Below are 24,443 nucleotides of genomic sequence, written 5' to 3' on the forward strand. Positions count from 1 at the left end.
CTTGACATGCGAATCAGGAATGGTGCTAGAGTGATTTGATGAATAGTTAGTGGCAAGTTCATCTATGAGGTTTGAAAAAAGAAAAGCTTTAATCCGAGAAAATCTTTCTGCAACACCAGGAAAATCTTGAAAAATCGGATTTTAAGCCCTAACAAATCTCTTAATATCTTAAATGTTTGCCACATTTTGATAATCTGACACTGACTTGTTTTCATTTACAGTCTCTCCCCCCCCACCCGTCACACACAATTGCTCTGTGATTCAGAAGTCCAACACCGCACTCACTCACACACACACACATTGTAAACAGTCTTTATTGAGACGTGAGTGCTTGTATAAACATAGACAAGCTCTATTGAGGGTCCGGGGCTGGGTTGAACAATAAGAGGGGGAAAGTTGCTGGACGTTCCTCACAGACGGTGTGTACAAAATCCAATTATCAGAGCCGTGGCATTAACATTCCAGCAGTCTGGCAGGTGACGGCTCCGTCTTTTCAGCTCCCCCCACCACCATCACACACACACACACACACACACACCGCCAGCATGGGATAGTCTCCCTAGGCAGCACCTCGACAATACACTTACACACATGCAGCCTTCTTCAGCTCCCCCTTTCTAAGAACCCCCAAGTATTGAGACATATATAGCAGCAAGAAGGCAAAGAGAGGGGAGGCAGTTGGGAGGAGTGTGGGGTCCACCAGCGACACTGATCTTTTCTTCAGGAGATCAGCGCAACTAGCCTAGCAGGCAGTATCAGTCAATGGGGCATTCTTCTCCTCTCTGTGTTTGGGTGAGAATATGTTGATCGTCGATAACGGCGCTTTGATCGCCATAATGGGGAAACCGCGTTTTGTTTTGAGCATTTGCCTAAAAACAGTGAATGCTTTGTCAGCCTTCGGGCGATGTTTGCGGCATACAAGACGCCGAACTCGACAAAGGTTGAAGGTAAAACAAAACTATTGCTGTTCTTGGCTACAGGGCGGCGTCTGAAGGATTAAAATAAAAGCCGTCACTTTAGGGCTTCTCGGCGAGGGAAGCAAAACACACACAAAAAATACAACTAAAGAACTAAAACTGAGACTTTAAAGTGCTTCTTCTTTGATTACACACACTAACTCCTGTAATTAGCCTCTGCACCTTCTTCCAGCATTAATCCGTCCGGTTTGACAAAGCTCTATCCACCGTGCATCGTTACCAGGTTTTCTTTTTTTTTTTTGCTAAACATACTGTACATACAGACCTTATCACTATAGGATATGGTGTACGTGATAATGTGCATGTGATATGTAAAGCCTCTGCCTGGTGTCGTGCTCTGTATCCTTGTCAGGTCCTATATATAAACATACATCTGGCCCCCATTCTGCTCTTTCCATCATGTCATCCTGCCTACATGGGAGCAGGCTGTGGGAGATACATACAGTTCAGTACAGGACAGGACAGTAGGGCTGGAAGAAATTATTGTTTTCATTTTTTTTGACTGATTCTTTTTTATTATATGTCAAAACGCCTGGTCTTAAGCTTCTCAGATCCAAAAGCAAATCTTTCTTTTATGGTTTTTGCCTGACTAGTAGATTAAGATTCAAGCAAATTCAACTTAAAGATGCATATACTAAGAAAAAAAATACTCAGGCTGAAAGCTGGGAATAAGAAACGTTTGACATTTTTGGCTTCGTAAATGATGATTAATGAATCTAAATTAAGCTGAACTAACTTTTTCTTGATTAACTGACACAGTACACGTACTGAAGCCAAACACCCTGCTGCTAAAAAGTTAAAAGTCTGTTCACTGAAATAATTTTATGCATTTATTCTGCATCAATAGCTAACTAGGATTTTATGGGCATTTTGACTTGATGTTATATTCCTTCCTTTAAAACAGTTACCGCTTTTTTTTTCTTTTTTTTTTTTTAAACGCCACCTTTAGCTTCTCTTTTCACAGCTTAAAGTAACTGAGAAGTCTACTTTGTCCCCCTATAAACCTCCTTTTGTTGCTCCTATTCTCCCCCCCTCTTTGTGTGTCGCTGTCCTCCTTTGCGGTGAGATGTTAGTCAAGTGTCTTGTGGCTTTCTCCACCCTCACCAGAAGGCCTGCCCGCGGTTAATTATTCTTGGATGGCGGATGAAAAAAAAAAAAGAGATCTCTTTTTTTTTTTGTTCTTTTTTTCATTAGCTCAGCAGCAGTTTCCCATTCATAATAGTTGGCACTGGTTTCACTCTGCCTGCCAGAGATCACACCCCAACCATTTTCATTTTCCTTCATCCATTTGTTTCATTCATGTCATAGATTTGGCAGGGGCCTGCATCGTTTTCCTGATGGCCGCCGACCCTTCAACACCCTCCTTTTGAGTCTCAAACTCCCGTTTGTGGCTTTGTTTTGGATAAGAGCGGAGAAAATGTGGAAAAAAAATTTCATGCTGGTTCGTATCCAAGGGTTGTTGTCTTACTGTATTTCAGGACTGGAATTATTAATTGTAATGTAAAACTGAAAAAGGGATACTTTAGCAAAGCCATATGAAGCTTTGCTGACATGCCCTTGGATGAAAAGAAAGTCATAATAAAACTTTTCCTGGGAAACTGAATGAATATGGTTTATGTATGTGATTGTTGGTATAATTCCAAAGTTAAAAAGAACCATTAAGGACTGTGGGCTACCATTCCCTTGCCTTCACACAGTTTATCCCATAAATTTGCACAAGCAGTGAGCACACCGAGTAATACACTCTCCACCAGAACTTTAAGTCTATTACACAGTGCGTTCAACAATCTGAGGCCCGGAGAAACAGTATTTCATCATGCAACTACTGGAAATATGCCCACTGACAGGGAATCTGGATTGCACATACACACACATATTTAAAAAAAAAACAACAAAAAAACTCTTCCCACCCACCTGTTCTTGAGACATTTTGCTAAATCTATCAACTTCATCTGCTTGCATGTATTTTATTCCATACCACACAGGCCCACAAGCAGAAAGCACACGCGTTTGCATGTGCACGAGTCCAAACATTCAAATGTAACGTACACGTCTTCTCTCTGGGGCTGCAACCCGATCCCAAAGCACTCCAATGTGACATTAAAAACCCAGACTCTTTACCGTTAGGAACCTGGATTCCCAACATGGAAACAAACAAGATGGCTGCCGTGTCTCCAACCGAAGGCGTTGTTCCTCGGCTCCCATCTGAATGGAGTTAAGAGGCTGGCTAGCAGGAGCGGAGAGGAGAAGAGTCTCCTGGGGCAGTTGGCTCAGCAAGCGGGACCAGAGGATGGCTGCACCGTGGATTAGGGCCCCACAGTGGTCCATTGTTAATTGGGCGCCATGTGTGAAAGCTACAGAGAGATTAGTTTGTACAGCTGCTGCCATTTGTCATAACTGCCCTTAACAAGACACACATGGCAACGCAAGTTACAGCCAGAAGTTTTGCAGAAAAAAAGGGAGTAAAAAATGTCAGGCGAGCGTCTAACAGTTTGCAGAACAGGGCCCGCATAAGCAGATGAAGATGTTCCTGGGAAACACCGAGCAGACTCGGCGGGGATCCCATAAGAGATGATGAGCTTGAGCATTACTCATTTAGCCATCTGTAGGTCAACTAGAGTCATTATCATAACTGCTCAAAAGGACTATGCTAAACCAGCACAGATCCCAGACCACGGGTTGCAAACAATTCGGTGAAAATTATGAGGGAAGATCTGCGATTACATCACGGCCCTGTTGGGCAGAGCTCAAATTAGTCAGCGTCTGGGTTTTGTTCAACGAGCAAGAGTGGGATACAACACAGATAACAAGAGCCTGATGACCTCCTGTTAGCCAAATTTCCCTACTAATGTAGAATACAGCATTAGGTTTAGGAGACGGATGCTGGAGGAGAGGCTTTTTTTTTTTAGGGGGCGAGCAGGAATGTGCAGTGTAATTGTGGGTTGGAGGTATGTGCACATGTTGGAGGCCTAATTACAATCTTGACTTGGTAAATCTGGAACAAGCTTTTAAAAAGGAATCCCACTTTCAGCTTTTTCTTTTTTATGCCTGACAGCTGCCGGAGTGGCGAGGAGTTGCTGCTCACCAAAACTAAACGCAGTCTTTTGTGCAGGTGAGTAACCACAAGACGGATTTGTTGCAGTTTCTACGTGCATAAGTGAGAACACAGGTCTCCATGTGTACATTTTTGGATTTGCATGTCAAATTTAGGGACACTTCTCTGAAAGTCCCTGTGAGCTAAACAACCAGCTGGAGCTTTGTGCCAGCATAGAGAGCGGGACAATTCGAGAAGAACTCAAGCTGTTGGGATCCGGATCGTCACACAGACTTTTAGTGGAGACCATGGTAACGAAGCCTCTTCTTCTTCAAGAAAAATAATGGACTTCATTAACTATCCTGTTAGTGCTCCTGCTGGCTTTAATCACGGGAGCACACACGGCACTGGACCAGCCCACTCCTAACACAAGTATTAGCACTTTGGGCAAACAATTTCATCACTACTACAACATCAAAATTCCCCTCATTTCATTTTGAAAAAGTTATAATTAATAGCTACATTTTGTGATTACAATTTGTAGTATGGTTTAAAATAGGAAGAGCTTATTTTCACTTCTGATTTAAGTTGCTGGGTTGTTGTGAATGCTGCATTTATGGCGGTGCAATTCTCCCATATTTATGCACATGCATCTACAGATAATATGAAGGAAATGTGCACTTTTCTGTTCTCCTTTTTAATCACTGAGTTGTTGTTTTTTTTACTAATGCCTTGATGTAAAGAGAGAAGCAGAACTGCCTGTGACAGAGGAGAAAGTACCTCTGTGGAAAATGTGTAACATCTGCAGTTTGGTGATCCTGAGATATGGGATTTTCATGTCGTTACAAACAACGAGGAGTCCACATTTCCTCTCCTCCTGTCTACCCCGTGTATGGCTCACTTTAATCAAACACAGCCCTGCTGCTTCTTCGTGAAAACAAGTTGCTGTACATGCTAAAAATGTAAATGACTTCTTTTTCCCCTTTTTTGCTATATAACTTTTCTTACTGTAAGAGCCAGTAAAAATAATATATATGCACTCAGTGTTTATTGTTTATTGCGCTGCTGCTTAACAGTTGGTTTCTAAATTTGGGAGTTTTTTTTTTTTTGGGAAAAGTCAACCCAACATATGCGAGGGAGGAGTGCAGCTCCTTTTGCTTGCTTTGACAACTCAATGGGGTGCTGATGAATCCGTCCCAAGCAGGCCATTCCCAAGCCCCAGACACCATATCCCCTCTCTGACCCACTGCACTGACTTTAGAAAGAAATTCTCTGGGGATTCGCCCCCCACCCCAAACAACAACATGCCCACCCAAAAGTACATTTCGCACGGCGCTGTGATGGCGGGCCTCTCTTTTTCTGTTCCACTCAGGTCTTGTCGAGCCGTCACAGTGATGGGCCGTACTGTAACGCCAGACAAAGGAAGAGACAACCATCACTCTAGGCCACTGATCGGCCTTGTCTGGCCTGAAAAGACTTTGATGGGGCAAAGCAGAGTGGGGGGTGCTGCTCAGAGAAGTCAGTGTCTCCTGGGCAACCACTCAGATTGTCTGTCCCTGCCCAAAGTTCCCAATAACACCCCACCTACTACCCCTTCCTTTTTTTTTCTTCCCTTCATTGGTTGTTCACAAGCCTCCATCCTGGGTGAAGGGGACTGGCTTTTGCATAAAAGTCTCATTCTGATTCTCGAGGGTGCTTTTCTCCTGACTGACTGGAAAAAATGCAAGGTCAAAGAACATCTTCACACAAATTCTCTAACTAAGACTTTTTGTCTTCCCTCTAAACCTTCTTATCCTTCTTTTCACTCCAGACTCTGCTGTCTTACATGACCAGTCTAGCAGGCAGATGGGACAACAGTAGGTTTTTCTAGCAGTTACGCTAGTACAACGGTGAAGAAGAGGGCGCAGCCACTGGATGGAGAAGCTCAGGCAGCAGGGAGGGCCCGCTTTGTAAGGCAGGACAGTGATAAGGTCTGGGATAAGGGTGAATGTACCCATTTGTCTTCATTTGGTAGGACTGGCAGACAGGATGGGGGGTGGGGAATCTATCCGGGTGAAGTGGGAGGTGCCGGTCCTCCAGTCAAGTGGCCTCGGGGGGATTTGAAATGCATTTGGGGTCCTCCCCAAAAAAGCCTGGGAAAGTGTGGGGAAGCTGAGATCTTAACCATAGACTAATGACACAAACTGCAGACCTTAACCAAGTGTAGCCACGAACGCAAAACTGAGTCTCCTGCTGAAATACACAAGAAAAGCCTTTTCAACACAATGCCTGAGCCTCACAATGCAGAAGAAAGGCCTCGTCCCGTTTTTTTGACAGATGCAACAGCGCAAACTGTGACACAAGCAAATTAAACACACTGTAGCGGAGCAAAGGAGGGAGTTGTAAATTTTGTTGAGAAAGAAAGCATCCACATTTCTCTGTGGCCTCTGCTCCGAGTTGCCTTGTTTCCATGGCGATTTATGTACACATGGCACACAAAAGAGGGCTAAGGAGGTAACACGGCCTGTTTAAGCCTTGAGGTATTTGCTCGAGCAAAGCCCCGCTGCTAATAACACAAGCTTCATACTGTGCCAGGCAACCTGGCTGCAATGCACCCAGGTTACTGTTTGAGAAAGAGCAGGAGAGGAAAGAAGGCAGAAGGAAGTCAGATGGAGATCACAAAACAACCAAAGATCCTGGAAAGGGGGTGAAGACATTAATACAGAAAGAAAATAAGCGAGAGAGCAAGAAAGCAAGTGAAAAAAAAAAAGAAAAGGAAAGAAAGAAAGGCTGCACTGCAAAACATAAATAGCTGCCGGGTTAAGAGAAAAAGGATCGGGAAGACATTTAGTGGGAAGCGGAAATCAATAAGGCAAGCGGTGAAGCTGGGAGGGAGTTCTAAGTGGATTAGATTGAGAGAATGTGTTCGATAGGTTATGGCTCTGAGAGAGAGGTAGCCAGACACCGCAGGCTCTATTGCATACTAATAAGGAAGCCAGCATGGAAGCTAAGCACAGGGTTGTGCAGTTCACTGTGAAGATTTTTTTCTATATATCTCTGGCATCAGTGGTTACGGTTTTTCCCAGGGTTTGGGGTTTAGCTTGTTCCTTAAAATTCATGTTCAAGATAAAACTCCATCTCGACTGCAATGAGAGCTATTCTCCAGACTTGTTCAAACATTATGGCACAAAATTTACAAGGAGTTGAGTAACTGTAGTTAAACTTGACAGCGGTGTCTTTAATGCGCTCCTCCTTACAACAAGTTTTGTTTCACGTTTCTGGCATAAACCCAGCCGCCATTTCTCTGGCCAAGCGCCTGGGCCTGGGACAGCTGTCATGGTCGGAGTCTCAGGCTTGAGGGAAAGCCAGGGACTGAGGAAAGAAAAGAGAACGGGAGAGAAAAGGAGTGAGAGTCACTTGGCCGGGCAGTGTGCCGCAGGGGTGATTCCTGATGGCAGAGGAGGATAAGGGGATACGAGGGGGGAGAGAGGCAGGGAGGGTTAGATGTTTTGCTTAGTCACAGACCTCCACTGTGACCCAGAAGGTCAGACCTCCACACTGGCCGCCTGACCAAAGCCTCTGAGGCAGCCAGGCGGAAAACAAGATGCAAACAGCGATCCCGAGCAGTGTGGCGAGAAGGCAGTGGAGAGTCTTGAAGATACCGACCAGCCAGACTACCCAGCTTGAGGGATTGGTTCATTGGGTGAAGGGGTGTGTGCGGGAGACAATCACAAGGGCTTACTCCCCCTCACTTAGGCCAGTGAACCAAGGGACCACCGGCTATACCACAAGAAGTGGCAGAAGAGCGGAGACAAACAGTTGCCAAGAGACCACCGGTGATCCCATGACTGCTGTGGTTTGACCCCGATTGAAGAGTTCAACGACAGGGGCTTAAGAGAATCCGCCCTTCCCCAACAGCTCTGCTGACCACCACCACCCCCACGGCAAAAAGTCTTCCTCCTCCACGTGCCCCGGGCCAGCACAGGCATGTTTTCACTGATCTGTTTTGCTCAATTAAACTTCAGAGGACACCCTGTCACATCTCTTTGTAAAGGTCGTGACCTTAGGGGCAGAGGTTAAGCCTGGCAATTGTAAAACAAGGTTTTGATTAACATGGCGGCTTGTATCCGGAGGTAATCCATCCATTTCTACAAACTATCATGGAAAAAAAACATCACAGGGGGTGTGGGGGTGGGAGTAAAGGTAATGATGTTTTATGGCCACGTTAACTTTCAGCACACGACTAATGGGAAGGCTGCTTGACCTTGACTTCTTTCATCCCGATTTGGACTACCTCAGCAATCCTCGACTCTCACGGTTTCTGAGGAAATCCACTGCCAACTTTCTAAATGCTCGGAAATCTTTTTAGGAATTAGTCACTGAAGATCATGTAAGATCTTAATAATCTTAATAAAAAAAGCCTTTTTACAATGTTATTCTCTAATTTCTCCTTTTTTCCATACATGGCCAGAAAGAACAAGTGAACACAATAAGTATATCTCTGCAGTTGCGTGAACAAACAGGGATGAGCAGCCTAACAAAAACCACATACAAACGAGGCCTAGAGACTCCCAGCATGTCCCGACACGATGATTATCTACATGCCCCGTTGCAACTATTCCATCACGCTGTCAAACTGGATATGCAAAATATGAATCTAGGAGGTGAGAGTTGATGATTTAAAAAAAACAAAAACAAATAAGAATTCCCCTTCTTGTTTGATTGGAAAATGATAAAATGGTGCAGTGGATTACCACGGCAGTATGTGTGTGTGAGTGTGAGAAGCCCGGGCCCTGCATTGAACGCGGCCTGCCAGTTGGCACAATGGATGCCACAACCCCCACTCCCAGCCCCCAGCCTACTTCCCAGCGGGCATTCATCTGGGCATGCACATGGGTGCTACAGCTCTGCCTGGCTAAACGCGTCTGTGCCCCAGAACAAGGGAGCTGAGTGCCCTCTCAAAATTCACCCGGTACTCTCGCTGCCAACCCGCCGACCTTTCTCAGGCAGCAGCCCACCAGAATCAAAAACAAACACTCTATGAACCCCATTTTTTTTCTCACGAAAAGTAACAACAAAATAAAGATTTTCCAGAATAAATAACAGCAGCGAAATAACGGATTAGAAAACACGGCATAAGCAGAACTACATTAAAAATCACAGTCCGAACTCGCTCTTTTCCCCCCCCCCGCCACAAAGTTCGCACAATAACCAGATTCTGTTGCAGCCCGAGCCGTTTGCTACTTTCTTTGTGTTTGATTGTATGTTTGTTTGTTTCGTGCAGTTGCAGCAGAACAAAGGCAGCGGCTTCCATTCTGCCACTGTCAAAAAACTTTCCCAACGTGCCCACTGCATTGCGGATGCCAACCAACGAATCAAAGGCACGCTGCAAGCAGACAAAGAGAGTTTGATGCCAACCTCCAAACCTCTAACAACCATTACTGGTGATTTTGCCTGCCTCCCTGGCACCGTGTAAAACAAAATGGCGCCGTGCCGCACGCTACCACAACATGGCTGCATTGTCTGGGTTTGTGGACCGCTCGGTAACTTAAAGAAAAGAAGGCGACGCTTTAGTTTGCAAAAACTGGAGAAGGAAAAGAAAAAGATGGCCATCTGAGTGATCCCCGCTATTCGGCGTTTGCCAAGCATTTCACTCAATGGGAATTTTGAGGATGGCGGCAAATGATCGTTCCCATATAGAAAAACATGACATTATTTTAACCTTTTATTATAAACACTGAAACGAATCTTCAACATGATCGTCCTCTCTACTCAGATACAGTTTACTAAAACAGCGGCTGTTTTATAAAGTCAGTTTTGTGAAAAAACAGCACTAAATGCCGTTTCTCGAGTTGGTACTGAGCAGTTCAAAATGCAGCAGATGTAAACCAGGGAAGCGGTGGCATCCTACAAAAGACACAAAAGAGGGTCTGATGCCAACCCCGGTGCCAATGGCAACCATTATTGTCTCTGTGCTGTGCCTTCTGCTTTCCCTGGCACTTATCAAACACAAAATGGCGCTCAGGGTTTGATGATAATGAGCTAGCTATACCACTACCCTCCAATGGGAGCACAGTGTAGTGGCAGCTATTCGGTGTGGTTGCAGTAGATTTAAGGGCAGCACATGAGAGGTTTAAAAGTGTGGGATGTATATGACTGAAATGTGTTTACTCGCAGTCAGAGGAGACCTGAATTTCATTTTCAAAGGCTTTTTAAAGGTGTTATCTGATTCGAGATCCGAGTAGGAAAAAAAACAACATCATTCACAGTATCCTGTGAAAAGTGTTTTCTGTAGAACTCATTGAACCTGGAAGAGATCACATCTGAATGCGGCGTTGCTCTGATCATGCTCTGAGTGAAAATCTCCCAGTTTACAGTCTGCATGACTGACTATGTAAACCAGTTTCTGGTGATGTACACTAGAAACACCGTTTCTATTCTGGACTTTCAGAAATGCCTTTATTTTATTTTTGCGGCCGTGTTTACTATTTTTTATTAAAGGGGAAAAAAAGAAAGAAATCCTAGCAAATTAATTCTGGAAAGAAAAAGAAATAAATTAAAACATCAATTTAAAATATATGCATGACAAAAACTATAACTATTACCCTCTTATAAAGTACACTTCCTAAACTGTGCAAAATGTGTCCTCTAAACCTTTCATGTAAAAGAATCCAGTTTTTTTAGGGATCGGGAAAATAACATGAAATAACATGACACACAAAGAAGAAAACAGAAAAAACAGAAACTTTAAATTTTATAACAGCTGAAAGTGTTTTTATGTCTGTAATGTGACTTACTATTAGAAATCTCTTCATTGAGCACACGTATTACCATTTTAATTGGTGGAAAATCAACAGTGTTTGCAGACAAACCAGTTTGAAATTTTTATCGTGGAATGAAAACTAAAAAGGGACAAATGCCATGATTATTTTTAAAATATTGAGATTAAAAAGTGAAAGATTTTTTTTAAATCTTAGGTTACATTAAATGTTATTTATTTATTTATTTATTTATTTATAAATGAATTAATAAAATATAACACTGCTCCATATATTCAGCATTTGGACATTTAAGACTGAAACTTTCCACAAATGCCACCACTTGATTTCCAAACAAATGGATCAGTTATGCAGTGTGTGTGCAGTTGTGCAATCCTGTGTGTGTGTGTGTGGTTGTGTGTGTACAAGGTAACTGAATAATTACAGGAGAATTACAGGGATATAAGCTGCTGCTGGATTTCAGCAAAGCAAACACAGTTAACACATGGTCTTATCTAATTTTGATGACATTGTTTTTGTAATGAGGCTTGCTTAGAAAAATAAAAATGTTTGTGGTATAAATGTATGCACAGTACTGACCGTCACAGTCGTACATTTGCTCCTCTGGCAGATTTAGAATTGCCAGAAAATAACTCATGCGACTCTTGACCTTGCTAAATCATCACTCACTCTCTCACACACACACACACGCACAACATTAACTGGCTCTCTCTCACACACACAGAGAATCAGTATGAACTTGAAACCTACCTTGGTCCTGGACATAGTATGCTAGAAACAAGTCCAGCTCCTTGACTGATACTGTTATGTGGTGTGGCTGGACACAAAGTGCTGGGTTGGTGCAATGTGGAGACTTGACGAGGCGCTCGCCATCTGTACTTTCCAGAGGGATGCCTTTGAAGAGGATGACCATCACCAGGTCCAGACGCCATACTTTGTCGGCCTGCCGCAAACAGTCGATTCGTCGTATCTTGCCCTTTTGGTCCGGGTTGGATAGCACGCAGCAAGGGGGCTTCTTGCCCGTCACGCTGAGGACAAAGTCCTCCCGGTACTCCTGCCGAATGTCCTTACGCAGCTTGGCTAGCAGCCTGGATGCCCATTTCTGCTTAACCTCGGGCTTCTCGCTCAGAAGCTCATCCTTCACCGCGCGCTCCTCGTCCTTGGACATCCGCTTCTCGTGCTTCTTGAAGTACTTGCGTTTTCTGGCCTGGAGGTTGAACCACGTGTAGGCGATGGCGCGGACGTGAGGAAGAAGTGCCTCGATGAAGGGATGAAACTCATCCTGGAGCATCCGAGGGGCACAGTGTGGAGAAAGAGAAAGAAAGAGAAGGAGAGAAACGGAATCAGAAACTCATGTCATCAAACATGAAGAAATATGTGTTTACCCAGCTACTAATTTAAAGCAGAAGGGAAGTCAGACCACAATTTTAAAATCCCTCATAATCAGTCACATAATGTCACTGGCAGTTTCTTCAAGCTAAGAATGATCTCTTTATATTAGGAACTCTAGCTTTACCATCCTAGATATGCTGCAGGTGTGACAAGTAAATTCCACCGTTTATATCAACTCGAAGCCCGGTGACTGAATGCACTTGCAGCTCTGCTCGCATTTCACGAGCATGCTCTGAGTGGGACTCCTGTAACACTGCTGCTGCTGGTGCTGCAGGGAGCATGCGCCCCACACAGTTGCATTTCTCTTATCAAACTATCCACATACCATAATCTGGAAGTGGGATGCAACCATTAAAAAAATAAAAAATAAAAAAAGGAAGGCAGAGAGATACTCATTCTTCAGACACGATGCACACGGCCTCATGTATACATGCCAGCTTAATGTACAAAACGGAATAAAACACAGGCAGGCGAGAGAGGCGGCACATCAAATGAAGCAATAGTGTGAAAGGTATTTGCAAAGGTTGATCGAGTACTCAAAGGATTTCATGCCAAATCGTTTCAAGCATTGAGGTTAACACATGGAATGGCACCTGCCCAGCTTCATTCCTAAAAGTTGAGGTTAGGCAGCCCGGCCTACTGTTAAAATGTTTCATCTCACTTTTATTTAGCTATTCATTTTTGTTTAACTCATTTCGTATTACAGTCATATTACACTACTTTGTGTTGCATTACAAAATTGTTACCTTTGAATAAAACACATCATTATGGATTTTTTGCCACTCAATTTTTCCCCCCTTCAAAAATACAAAAAAAAGGACACTAATTCCTACAACAACTCAGCAACTAAATGGCTAATATTAATACTGCTTCACTGATTCAACAATAAATTATATTTGTTTCATTTCTTAATTCTTGTTCTCTGGGAATCTCTAGGAATCAGCAGAAAGGACTGCAGCTGAGGGGTGGAAACATTAAATTATTTTTGTTTGAGGTCATTAAAATGCCAGATTTAATAACTATACACAGGCGTTTTTAGGGTGGGAAGACTTTTGACGAGTTATTGTTCTTTTTGTAGGCAGTCAGGCAACAAGCCGGCTATAGCAAACCACAGAAATCCCCTCTCTATCTGTGGCTGCTGCTGGTGCTCCTCTAAAAAGCCACATTTCTGGTCTCAGGCTCCATCGCTGATAAAACTCTGCTCCAGTACACTAATGTCAAATTATGATCATTTATTACACTGAAAGAGGTAACTCTGTGTATGTTGCAGATTCCATTAACAGCTTGTAAATGTATTATATTCACTGTGAATAGTATAGCTCCTCATTGTCTTTCAGAGAGGTTAAAAATCCATTCAAAACTTCTTTTAATGTCATCTCCTCACTATAAAGCTGCCAATTAAAATGACAAAAGCAAGTGTAAATGCTAGTAAATGTGTTCGCTCGCAACTGTTTCTCAAATCCTTTTTTCACTCCTGCTCAAAATCACTTTAAATATTCTGTTAATTTTTTTTTTCTAGCCAGGTTAAAGCCAAATGCTGTAAAGATAAATGACTTGGCCAGGGCCTGTGCAGTGCACTTCAGCTGGGGCCATAAAAGCACAATCCTCTTAAGTACAAGCTAAACCACATCTCAGTCAATCACTTACTTATGCCAAGTAAAATATAAACAGTAAAACTGAGTCAGCCAAAACAGTCAGCTACTCTGTCCAACCGCTGAATCAACTTTATCACGCGTTTGATCTTTCTACAGTGCAAGTGGCTTTATCTTCTTCCAACTTCACTTCCCTAAAGTATGGGGGCTTTATTCTAAATAAAAAATATACGCCTGGAAAATATATATACATAAATATATAAATATATATGTATAGCCACAGCTCAAGCAGGGCCGGGAGGTGCGCGCCTGTGTGTGTGTGAGAGAGACAGAGAGAGAGAGACAGAGAGAGGTTATTGGAGGACGCAAATAAGCTAATTAAACCAGAGAAAAATACCTGCACCACTTACACAGGATTAGCAAGAATCGAGTCTTTTGGTTCTATCTTAAAACTCATCTTTACGCAAAAGTTTGTAAAGAGCGAAGAACGTGTGAAGATTTGCACTTCAAGCGCCAACAGGACACAGCCGATCTTTCGTTAGGACTTTCGTAGAAAAGACATTTTAAAATATATGTGTCACGACTTTATCACAAAAACATATAATCTCAGTCGAGAAGTTTTTGCCTCGCTTTAATGCCATATCTTTTATTTATTTATTTTACTTACAAGGGAAAGTCTGTATTATTTATAAGAATTATGAAAGTAATTCACAGCGCAGACACTCAACTTTCTATTCCCGGGCTAAAACAAAAAACAAAAACAAAAAAAACAAACCGTGTGACAATTTTTATACAAATTAAAAATCACAGCGATAAGATGCATAACTTTAAAAAAAAAAAAAGACACAATTACCTGAGTTAGACAAATCGGGGAATACATGACGAGACGGCTACACAGAAAGTGACTGTACTTGGAGCGATTCCTCAGATCACTTTATCGCGCCATTCCTGGATCCGCTGTGCGCTATGAGAGACTCTGTGGATCCGCGTAAAAACCAAAAGTAATTATCCAATAACATCCATGAATTTCTGCAAATCCAGAGATTGTCTTCACCGCAGACAAAGACAGATTTTCTGCAGGCGATTTTTTTATTCTCTGTTTTTAAGTTGACATGCACGGACTGTACTCGTAGAGCCGGTGTGCGAAACGAGGCTGCCGCTGCTGTACTCCTGAACTGCACGGGGCTCTGCGCGCGTCTCTGTGCGGCGTTATCTCATGAAAGCATTACGGGGAGCTTCAGAGGGCGCCGAGTGTGGGATGTTCACCCCTGCTTTAACCAAACTTGATATGAAATCGACCGGTGCGCCCTCGGTCCTGCGCGATTCCAGCAAATCAGACCCAACTTTTTTCACCCACGTAATTGCACAGTCACACTCCTCCCCCTCCTCCCCCTTCCAAACACACACCATATCCAACCCCTCCAAGCACCTTCTTCTCCTTCTCGGCTTTATATGAACACACCGCATGAAATTCATTAACCCCCCCCCCACACACACACACACACATAAACGCACACCTCCCTCCTTCCTTCCTTCTGCAGAATTATTTTATGACCTTCTGGGACTTTGGACCGCAGCCTCGGTCACATACACGAACGTAAACAAACGGGGGAAAAAACGTCCCGCTGCCACCCTTTTTTTTAACCACCGAGCTCCGTGTCAACAAGACACACGCACTCTACGTTTCCAGTTCAGATAATTCAACGCAGTGTTGGTGGCTCACAGTGATAACAAACCTTTTAGCTTGTCAGTTACACACCAAGCAGCAGTACTTTATTAGCCTGTTAACGTCTGCTGGAGAACTTCTTAAAATATCATTTCTTTAGGGGGGACAGAAATAAAGGGAGGTACATTTTATTAAACTTTTTTTTAAAAACCAATTTCCAACACAATTAGCCTGCATTGTTCTAGAAACAATAGGTAAAAGGGACACCTAGCTTAAACTTTAGCACCCGTTAAAATGAGTTTATAGGTATTAAATGTTTTAATTTATTAAATTATGTTGTGCTCTCAGAAACCCCTCCTCAAAATAGAACTCCCTGACTTAAAAGCGTTGATAACGCCGTTAGGAAGTGCTCATTTAGGGCGAAGCTTGGCGGGTAGGTGTACAGTAACATTATAGTAGTAGAGCTAAAAGGAGTCAAAGTTAAACATTGTTACGGTGCCGCTACAGTGCGCGCGCACGTGTGTGCCCTACAGAGCTGTTAACAGTCTACACGGAGCTCATTTGCCAGATTAAGGGGGACTGGGATGTTAACATAGGCTGCGGGACAGTCTGTGCCAAGTTTACAACAATTTTGGCCCGACCGTGCCTGTGTTGTGGTCCCTGCAAAGTCAACCCACCTCTCCACATTTCTCCTCTCCCCCCCAACAGCCGCGAGGACGGGACAGTATATTTTTTTAAAGAAAGGTACACAAGGATTGCTACACAACATTTGAAAGTAGTAATGATCCACGTTCACGTACCATTGCACTGTACTGCATGGATTAATGGGGAATCCTGGAGCCTGGTTGAAACACACAAGCCGGTAGCTTCACATTTCTCACGCTCAACTTTGTGCTTTGAAGGGTTTTCTCTCTTGTAGTGCTCGCAAGAAAAAAGTCAACACCGGAAGACAATTCTTGGCAGATATCGGTGAGAAGAAGTTAGGAGCACCTCGCGTTTTTTTCTCTTTTTTTTCTTGTCTTCCTTCCTCTTAAAGTCTTACTTTTTTGGATCGTTTTTTAGGGTTGTCCAGTGAACTTGAACGTGATCCAGAAGAGGCTGAGTTTTCGGCACTGGGTTGGTCTCCGCCTTCACTTTCACTGCCTGGCTGGCTGCCGCCCCTCCGGCTCTCAGCACTAACCGTCAAACCGCACGTAGGCTAAACAGCGCCATTTCCGATACGACCTTTCAAAATAAAACAATCTAAGCTTAAGACTATTAATTGAACAGAAATTGACATAAAATATTTACCCAAAGTAGCATTGTAATAATATGTAAAATACCTTGAGACCTATTCGTAATTTCTTCTATGTTTGCGCATTTTAGGGGGCCGCTATTGCTCTTCACGAAATCAAGAATTTATCAAAAATATGTCTTCCTGAAAAAAAAGTACTTCAAATAGGTGGCAGCATATTTTTTAAAGTATTGTCCTACTGTGAATTATATCACAGATTTTCTTAATATTTTTGTATGAAATATCAAATTCAGATCAGCTCATATGCTGGCGTGATACATCTTATTTTGAAATTGAAACATTACAATTTCCGGTACGAGCAACCCGTTTATCTGCAGCTTGTCAGAGCGCAGTTTTGTAATAGCCTTTACATTCTTGCCTCTCATTGGCCAGCAGCCGTGGCCCCGGGACTCTGTACCCTGGGCCCCTCACTTCCGCTCCTCTGACGTGCATGTTTGGGGTTGACAGAGCGGCTGCTGCTGGACGGCAGGGCTGAATAGCGATAGTTACTGAGTGATGATGAAAGCAGTGCATCGCAGCAGTTATTGCCCTAAATGCAGTCTCCTGTGGTAATGAAAATTAGATTCATATTTTCAATATTTGCAGTTAGAGGAGGTGGCAGTAGTGCTATTATCAGTGTAAAATGACAGTAAACTATAGTTGGAAAACGTTTTCACATATTAAGATGTGCCCACGAGGGCTGGCCGAATAGTGAAGGAGGCACACATGGAGGAAGCAATAGTCATTACAAGGTGTGTGGGTTATTAGTGCTCATCGGACAAAGGGAGACAGATCAGGCTTGTTTCGAGTGACCTTGAAAAACGAACAACCTCTAGAAAATAAAGCTCTTCCTACAAGATCAAATCGTGTTCATGAGACATGTAGTTAATATTCATTAAGAAAATATATGAACACATTTTAATTATTAATATTATCCAATTGTTCCCACAGAGAAACACGAACAGCACATGTTGTTCGGTGTGTTTAAAAGACTGCACATCTTCCCTATATCGAAAGACTAAACTCGTGAATAATCATTCAGTGGATGCCCATTACTGTACACAGAGCATCCAATCCACAACAATAGCAGAAAATGTGATCGTGAATTGAATGGAAAGTCTCACAATAGATTTTTAGTGCCTCTGTCATCACTGCTGTGGTGACATTAACACACTGCTTATAACATCCAAAAATGTCACCGCAGTCACGTGTATCCAGCGCTTGTTTGTATTGTTAAGACTAAGAGGACTCAGCTGTAGTAAAAGTGACTGATCGATAACCATTTGAAAGATAAATCAGGTCTGATAATGTTAGTGTGTCAGTTCGCATTGTGCTATTTCCTCCTTGGAGGTTGAATAGATTTAGTCCCTCTGACTATTAGCCTTTGGATTTAAAAGCCCTCCTTCAGATCATTATTGAACGGAAATTTTAAATAAAAGTAAATAAATAATTTGTGACACGTTCAGTTCACATTTCTTAGAATGTTTTAGTCTTTGTTCATTTTACTTCTTATTTGCTGTTAATGTTACCATAAAAGGCTGAATCATTATCTCATAATGACTCCATTCTCTCTCTGCCTCCATTAATCCAGCCCTGTATAGTGCGATCCACCGGCGCACATGGCAAGAGCCCTCACAGATTCAGCACTCTCAACATGGAGCTACCGCCCCCATGTGGCCGCAAGCAAAACTGCAAGGTGGGGGAATAAATGCTGTGGTCGTTATAGTGTGGTACAACCAACACCAAGTGGGTTGTCACAAGCATGCACAGGACCCACAAGTATTTTCTTTGACTTACTAAAAGTCTGAATTTCTCATCGAAAATACAAATTTACTGTCGCTCTGCTCTGACTTGTCACAGTAGAAAAAGTGCAGATGTAACCATTAATTATTAACAGCGGTTCTATGAACATGTCAGTCGTTTGCAATCCAGCCATCTTTCATTTTATTATTCATTTATTATTCATAGAGCATAGACCTTTGAAAAACAAACTCTAAACATACTTTTTTAGTACAACAGTGTTATCATGGACCTACCATTGGGTCTACCATTACGCTCCAGCAGTGACCTTTTGGTTTTAAACTCTAGCAGGTTCCACAGTTAAGGAAACAAGAACACAAAACACAATTTTTGAAATGTACATAATCTGATTTGAGTTATTTTAATTAAGCTGCAGTGTGAATAAAGGGCTATAATCAGGGGAATGTATGGTTGTACTTAATTACTTTACTTTATATGGAATTTTATCCCTTTTCCCTCTTATTCCACATACTGAGACGATGCACCACATTTTTACTGGCTTTAGCTTACAAAGCTCAACATGTAAGTCTCTCAAGACTTGTGGCTAAAAAAAGAAATTAAAAAAAGGGAGAAAGATGGCACATTTTAAAGCTAAGATAAGATGACCTTTATTAGACCCAGAGTTGTGAAATTCACGTCATATTACTCAACACTAAATCATTGACATAAAGCAGCAGAGACACGACGTTTCAAACCAGGAACAGATCCTATGTGGTATACTGTACATGACAGACAGAACGTTTTTGCATTGTAACTCTTTATATGACCTTTTTTTTTACCCCTTCCAAAAACATTTGGTGTCAGTAAGAGGTTGTTTGGGTGAAAAGATCGTTCAAAGTAGGAACATAATTGATAAAAGTTTGAAAAATATATCCCTAAATATAATATAGGGCGCTGCTACTGCTATTGCTGCTTCTGTGTATTTAATTGTGCATTTCTCCTGCAAAAAAAACCAAACAAACAAAAAAAAACCCCAAAAAAGCAAGAAAAACAATACAGATTTTGTGCTTAAATGGGTTGGATCTGCAACTTCCTACCAATTGCACAATTTCCTACTTTCACAACATCAGTTTTTATTGCAAGAGAGCAGCTCAGTGTATCTCAGCTAAAGCCTTCGCTATTCTAGCCTTCAGCATTCACATTTAATGAACTGCTGTTCCTGGCAGTGATGCACTTGACATCGTCTTCTGTCCCCTGTTTGCTTGGAACTGTGCTCATAATGAATCCCGAATTCTTAAAAGCACGTATTCTTTTTTTTTTATATCCTTCATAACGGCGTGAGGTAAATGTAATTCTGTGCAGTGTCCAATTAAAATTACTCACAAACCACGAGTGAAAACAGGAGAAAATAAAGTAAAAACCGAGGAAAGAATGGGGGGGGTTGTATACACTGATACACACGAAGTTAAACCCTGGAGTTGGGGCACAATAAAAGCTCGCCTGTGCCCGGACAAGTAAATAAATATTCAGAAAGAAATGTCAGCCTGTGTTGCCTCTTCAGCATGGGAAAGGCGCGGGCTGGACAAGGGCTCTTTGTGCAACACTAAATTAACACTGCTGAGGGTGCACGGAGAGGTGCACTTGAGGAGCGCTCTTATGCTAAAAGGCAGGTTGAATACTTCCTTTAGTTAGCTATCCCAGTGAAAATACAAAAAACATTGTTCCAGTCCATCCTCACCTTAAAATCCTCTATTGTGTGCAGCTAAACTGAAGCATAACTCAATTTACAATGATCTGAGTTAAAGCTACAGGCCTGAAGGAAACGAACGTCAGTGCCAAGGATGCTCTTAAAAAATGGATCAAAATGAAGGCTGTGAAAGGAACTTGACAAGACAGTTTGCTCTGCAGCCAAAATCTTTTATCGGGAAAGCTTTCCTCACTATATCGCTCTCTTCCACAAATCCTGACTTGGAAGCAGACACGGAAAAGACGCAGACTGGAACATGGACGGGAGAGCACAGGGCAAAGAGCAAAGAGAGCACTTACCATCCACCACGTCCTGGCTGATATATCATAGCAAAGCTGCCACTTAATGGATCTCTCAGTCAGTTTCTCAGCCATCACAGGGCTCTCAGCTCCAATCAAACTCAGCTCGGCGGTGGGTGAGACACCTAATCAAAGGGGCATCAGTAGAGGCATGCTGAGCCACGTGTAGGACAGTCCTTGATGATGTTGCATTATGGGAAGACAGAAAAAAAAATCAGCAACAGCTTGACCAGTGACTTGAACCTGACTGTGGTAATTACAAGAGCCATGACCCAGTAACCCTCACCATCCCCCCCTCCCACACTAACCCCCCCTTACTCCCTCCCCTCTGCCTCTCTTGCATTTGTTCCACCAAGTGCTCGAGATGAATTGCAGCAACATGGAAAAGAAATTTGCTGCTCAATTTACTGCCATGTAAAATGATCATCTGCCAAAATAAAAATCTGGACCGAGTCAAACCTTTTCATTTTGGAAGAACATAAAAGGTAAGAAGCAACTTGATCGTGACCCAGCGCTGACATTTTGGCCTCCCCCATCACTCAACCTCATTTTCATCCAAGGACAAACCTGCCAGTGCTGGGAATCACTCATCAATACAACCGAGGCGGTCTGATGTCACTGTGTGGGTATCTGAAAATACTGAGGTCCTCTATATTCTGCTGTGAGGATTTTAAGGTAAAGGATTATCAGATGTCACTGTTCCTATTGAAAGTTGCCTCATTTTATAACAAAAGCAGCAAAAAAAACAGCCATAAATATCAAGTAGTCATCATGAGACCTGTTGCTTTAAAGCTTCTTTCAGAGTCTTTGGGCTTTAATGGAACCCACTGTATTTTGATCCATATATTAAGATGTTAGGCGTGTCCATGTAAATGTTATCTGAATGCCAGCTGAAAAGACCTTTTCTCCTCCTGCCACATTCCAATCCTCCTCACTGAGGCCGCTCCGTGGCAGCTGGATTTCCCAGCAACAGGGCAGTGGGTGGACTTAGCAACAGTAACTTAGCATTAGCTACAACAAATAAATGAGGTGACCTAAACAACAAGGAGACAGTGAGTAGAGGAAGGCAAATGTCCACTCAGAGCAGAGTTTAAGACAAAGGAACGTAAGGTGTCAGTGAAATCTGTGGTTTACATGTGAAAGGAACAGAAAGAAATCTGACCCATTCAGAAAAAAGCAACTGTTCAAATGTGGTGCCGGGACCGTTTTCATCCTGCTAAGGTTCTGAACTTCTGATATTTGCAAATAGCGATGAACATATAATGATGGTAGACTGACTGGATGTGAAAAAAGCTGAGACATCTCAGGCCGATCAAGTTGTAGCTCTTTAAATGAGAAAACAGAAGTTGGAAGATGATTTCTGTTATAGGTTATTGTGCAATGATTTTACTGATGTGCCCCAGCTGAGATGAGGCCTGTGAACTGAAACGTGGTTCGCATCTTTAGCTCGGCAACACACTTAACATTGTATATCGACACTGCGTGACTTTTTCCTCATTTGCAGAAAAGTACGCAACACCTATGTTTGGAGGCCCCAGCTGTTAAATACTGTGGAGTTTCTGTGTTCAGTTTGCATGTTTTCAATCTGAGATTGTCTTTTTAGGAGACTGAACTCAGTATATGTTCCTTCATTTGCTCTGTGCAAGTAAAAAAAGACAAAACAAATAAAATAAAAAATCAAACAAGACACTGGCCACTTTATTGGGTATATCCCTTCAGCTCTTGCTGGTTAATGCAAATATCTCACCAGTCAGTCACATGGCAGCGATTTAATGTATTTAGGCATGTTTGTATTTCAGAAACTGTTGATCTGCTGGGATTTTTCCCACACAACCATTTCTATGGTTGAGAGAAAAGAGAAAATATCCAGTGAGCACCAGTTCTAGGGTGAATATAAATGCCTCTTTCATGACAGAGATCAGAGAAGAATAGCCAGACCGCTTCAAGCTGGTAGAAGGGCAATCAAAGTAAATGAGTTAAAGCAGCAGAAGGCCACAATGAGAAGGATGGCTAAAACGGGAAAAAACAAAACTGGGCAAGTAGTGTCCAATTTTGGCCAAAAAAGTTCCCTGGCCTGCTGGTCAGAATTTGGCATAAACATGAAAGCATGTATCCATCCTGCCTTATATCAATAGCTCAGCCGGTGGTGGTGCTGTAACGATGTGGCTGATATGTTCTTTGTAGCTCATAGTACCAATTAAGGATTGCTGAAACACCACCACAGCCTACCTATTGCTGCTGACCATGTCCATCTCTTTATGACCGCCATGTACTCATCTTCTGATGGCTGTTTCCAGCACGTCACAAAACCCATATCATCTTAAACTGATTTCTTTAAGGTGGCCTTAAAGTCACCAGATCTCAATCTCACAGAGTACCTTTTGGGAGACTTGCATCGTGATGTCCAGCAAACAACTCTACAGCAACTTTGTGATGCTATCACGCCAATATCGACCAAAAATCTCCCAGGAATGTTTCCTGTTGAATCTATGCCACGAAGAATTAAGGCATCTCTTAAATGAGACTAGCAAAGCGTAACTAATAAAGTGGCAGTGGGTGTATATTCTATAGAGACATGAGGTATTGTTATGGGCGTAATTATGGGTTTTTCTACAGTTGGGTCATAGGAAAAGTAGGATTTACATATATTTGAACAGAGCGCAAGCATTGACACAGTTGGATGGATTTAAAGAATTTTCTTTCAGTAACTTGATATCCTGGCAGATAGAAAAAAAAACCAATAACATTCCAGAGCTATTACTCAGTTGATGCAAAGCGTGCGCTTCGCTCTTTCGGAGAAAGCACTGAGCTCTCACGAGAGCGGCGTGCACCTTATTGATTTTGAGGTCAAAATCGATACATTTCATCGTCTTGAGTGGATTAACTTCAACTTTTAATTGGATTTCTACTTTCTACAATGAAAGCTTATTTGAAAATCAATACGCCAATCAATACCTCCATGTTCAGAAAGTTCAGCTGTGGTGCTGAAAATGGAGGAACGTAGCAGACACCTGCTACTGGAGAGGCGCGCACATGAGTCAGTGAGGTCTAACAAATCTAATTAGCATGTATTTGCTACTGATCTGCACAAATAACTTCTTTCTTCATCAGACAGCAATTAGACAGGAAGTAAGAATTGTCATTTTAGGTCTCAAAAAGATGTTAAGTTTGCTTTGTGTCCACTTTTGTAGATAAAAAGACCCAAGAGACCCCAACAGGTAAGGAAGCATGTTGGAACCAGCAATCGAAGCAAAGTATATCTAATGATGGGGGTGATTCTGCTCATTATGCCATTTCAGATACGAGGCCCATATGGATAGAATTATGAAAATGATCGTGTGCCTCATAATTAGCGTTCCAGTAATAAATTTCGGTGTTCCTTAGCGTTGACTTAATCCGAGTTTAGCCTGGGCAACATAGCAGCAGAACACGCCAAGCCACTAACTCTAATCCTAGACAGGTAAACAGCCTTATATGATAACTGTTCCAAGCACAGTTTATTTTTATGAAGCATGTGGCTAATTATTTCTTTTGTTCAGCCAGATGTCATAGACCATGAGACTAGCAGGTGGTCCCATATCTAATTAGTCCAGCTGACCAACTAGTAGCAGAGATTAGGAGCACATTTGACCCTGGCTGCTGCAGACTGGTCCGCTTAAATTAACATCCCAAAGCCCAAACTCACCAATTAAATTTAAGGCTTACTGAAACCAATGCGGCATTCTTGCGATAGTGCCGTTTATATGAAATGTAAAATACCTCTTGGCTTGACTTTTTAGTTTCTGCTGCAGTTTTCACATCATTAAAACACACAGGATGCTTCTTTTATTTTGAAATCTATTCCAAAATACCATAAAAAGTTTATATGAAGATCCAAGCACACTCAGGAAGCTGGTCATATCTGAAAATCCTGGTCAGTGCTTTCTTAGAATTGGGATGATTATAATAGGTGAGCAAAATAAAGC

General features: G+C 42.4%; 1 protein-coding gene across 5 annotated transcripts in view; it reads right to left on the reverse strand.

The window, feature by feature from the left end:
- The window catches only part of LOC102213149 (nuclear factor 1 B-type), a 60,660-nt gene extending 44,056 nt beyond the window's left edge, over positions 1 to 16,604 (reverse strand). For 3 of the 5 annotated variants that reach the window (XM_013914630.1, XM_013914628.1, XM_013914629.1), the window contains exons 1-2: positions 14,607 to 15,144; positions 11,520 to 12,051 (exon numbers count right to left, since the gene is read on the reverse strand). In XM_013914630.1, coding sequence (XP_013770084.1) covers positions 11,520 to 12,051; positions 14,607 to 14,633 — 559 coding nt within the window. In that variant the 5' untranslated portion in view covers positions 14,634 to 15,144. Of the gene's footprint in view, positions 1 to 11,519; positions 12,052 to 14,606; positions 15,145 to 16,219 lie in introns of those variants that run through there. The other 2 variants (XM_005748036.2, XM_005748038.2) reach the window with 2 other exon arrangements.
- Between the last annotated feature and the right edge of the window lie 7,839 nt (positions 16,605 to 24,443).

The sequence above is a fragment of the Pundamilia nyererei genome, unplaced genomic scaffold (assembly GCF_000239375.1).
Source record: "Pundamilia nyererei isolate P.nyererei 1_Seehausen unplaced genomic scaffold, PunNye1.0 scaffold00211, whole genome shotgun sequence".
Classification (NCBI taxonomy): Eukaryota; Metazoa; Chordata; class Actinopteri; order Cichliformes; family Cichlidae; genus Pundamilia; species Pundamilia nyererei.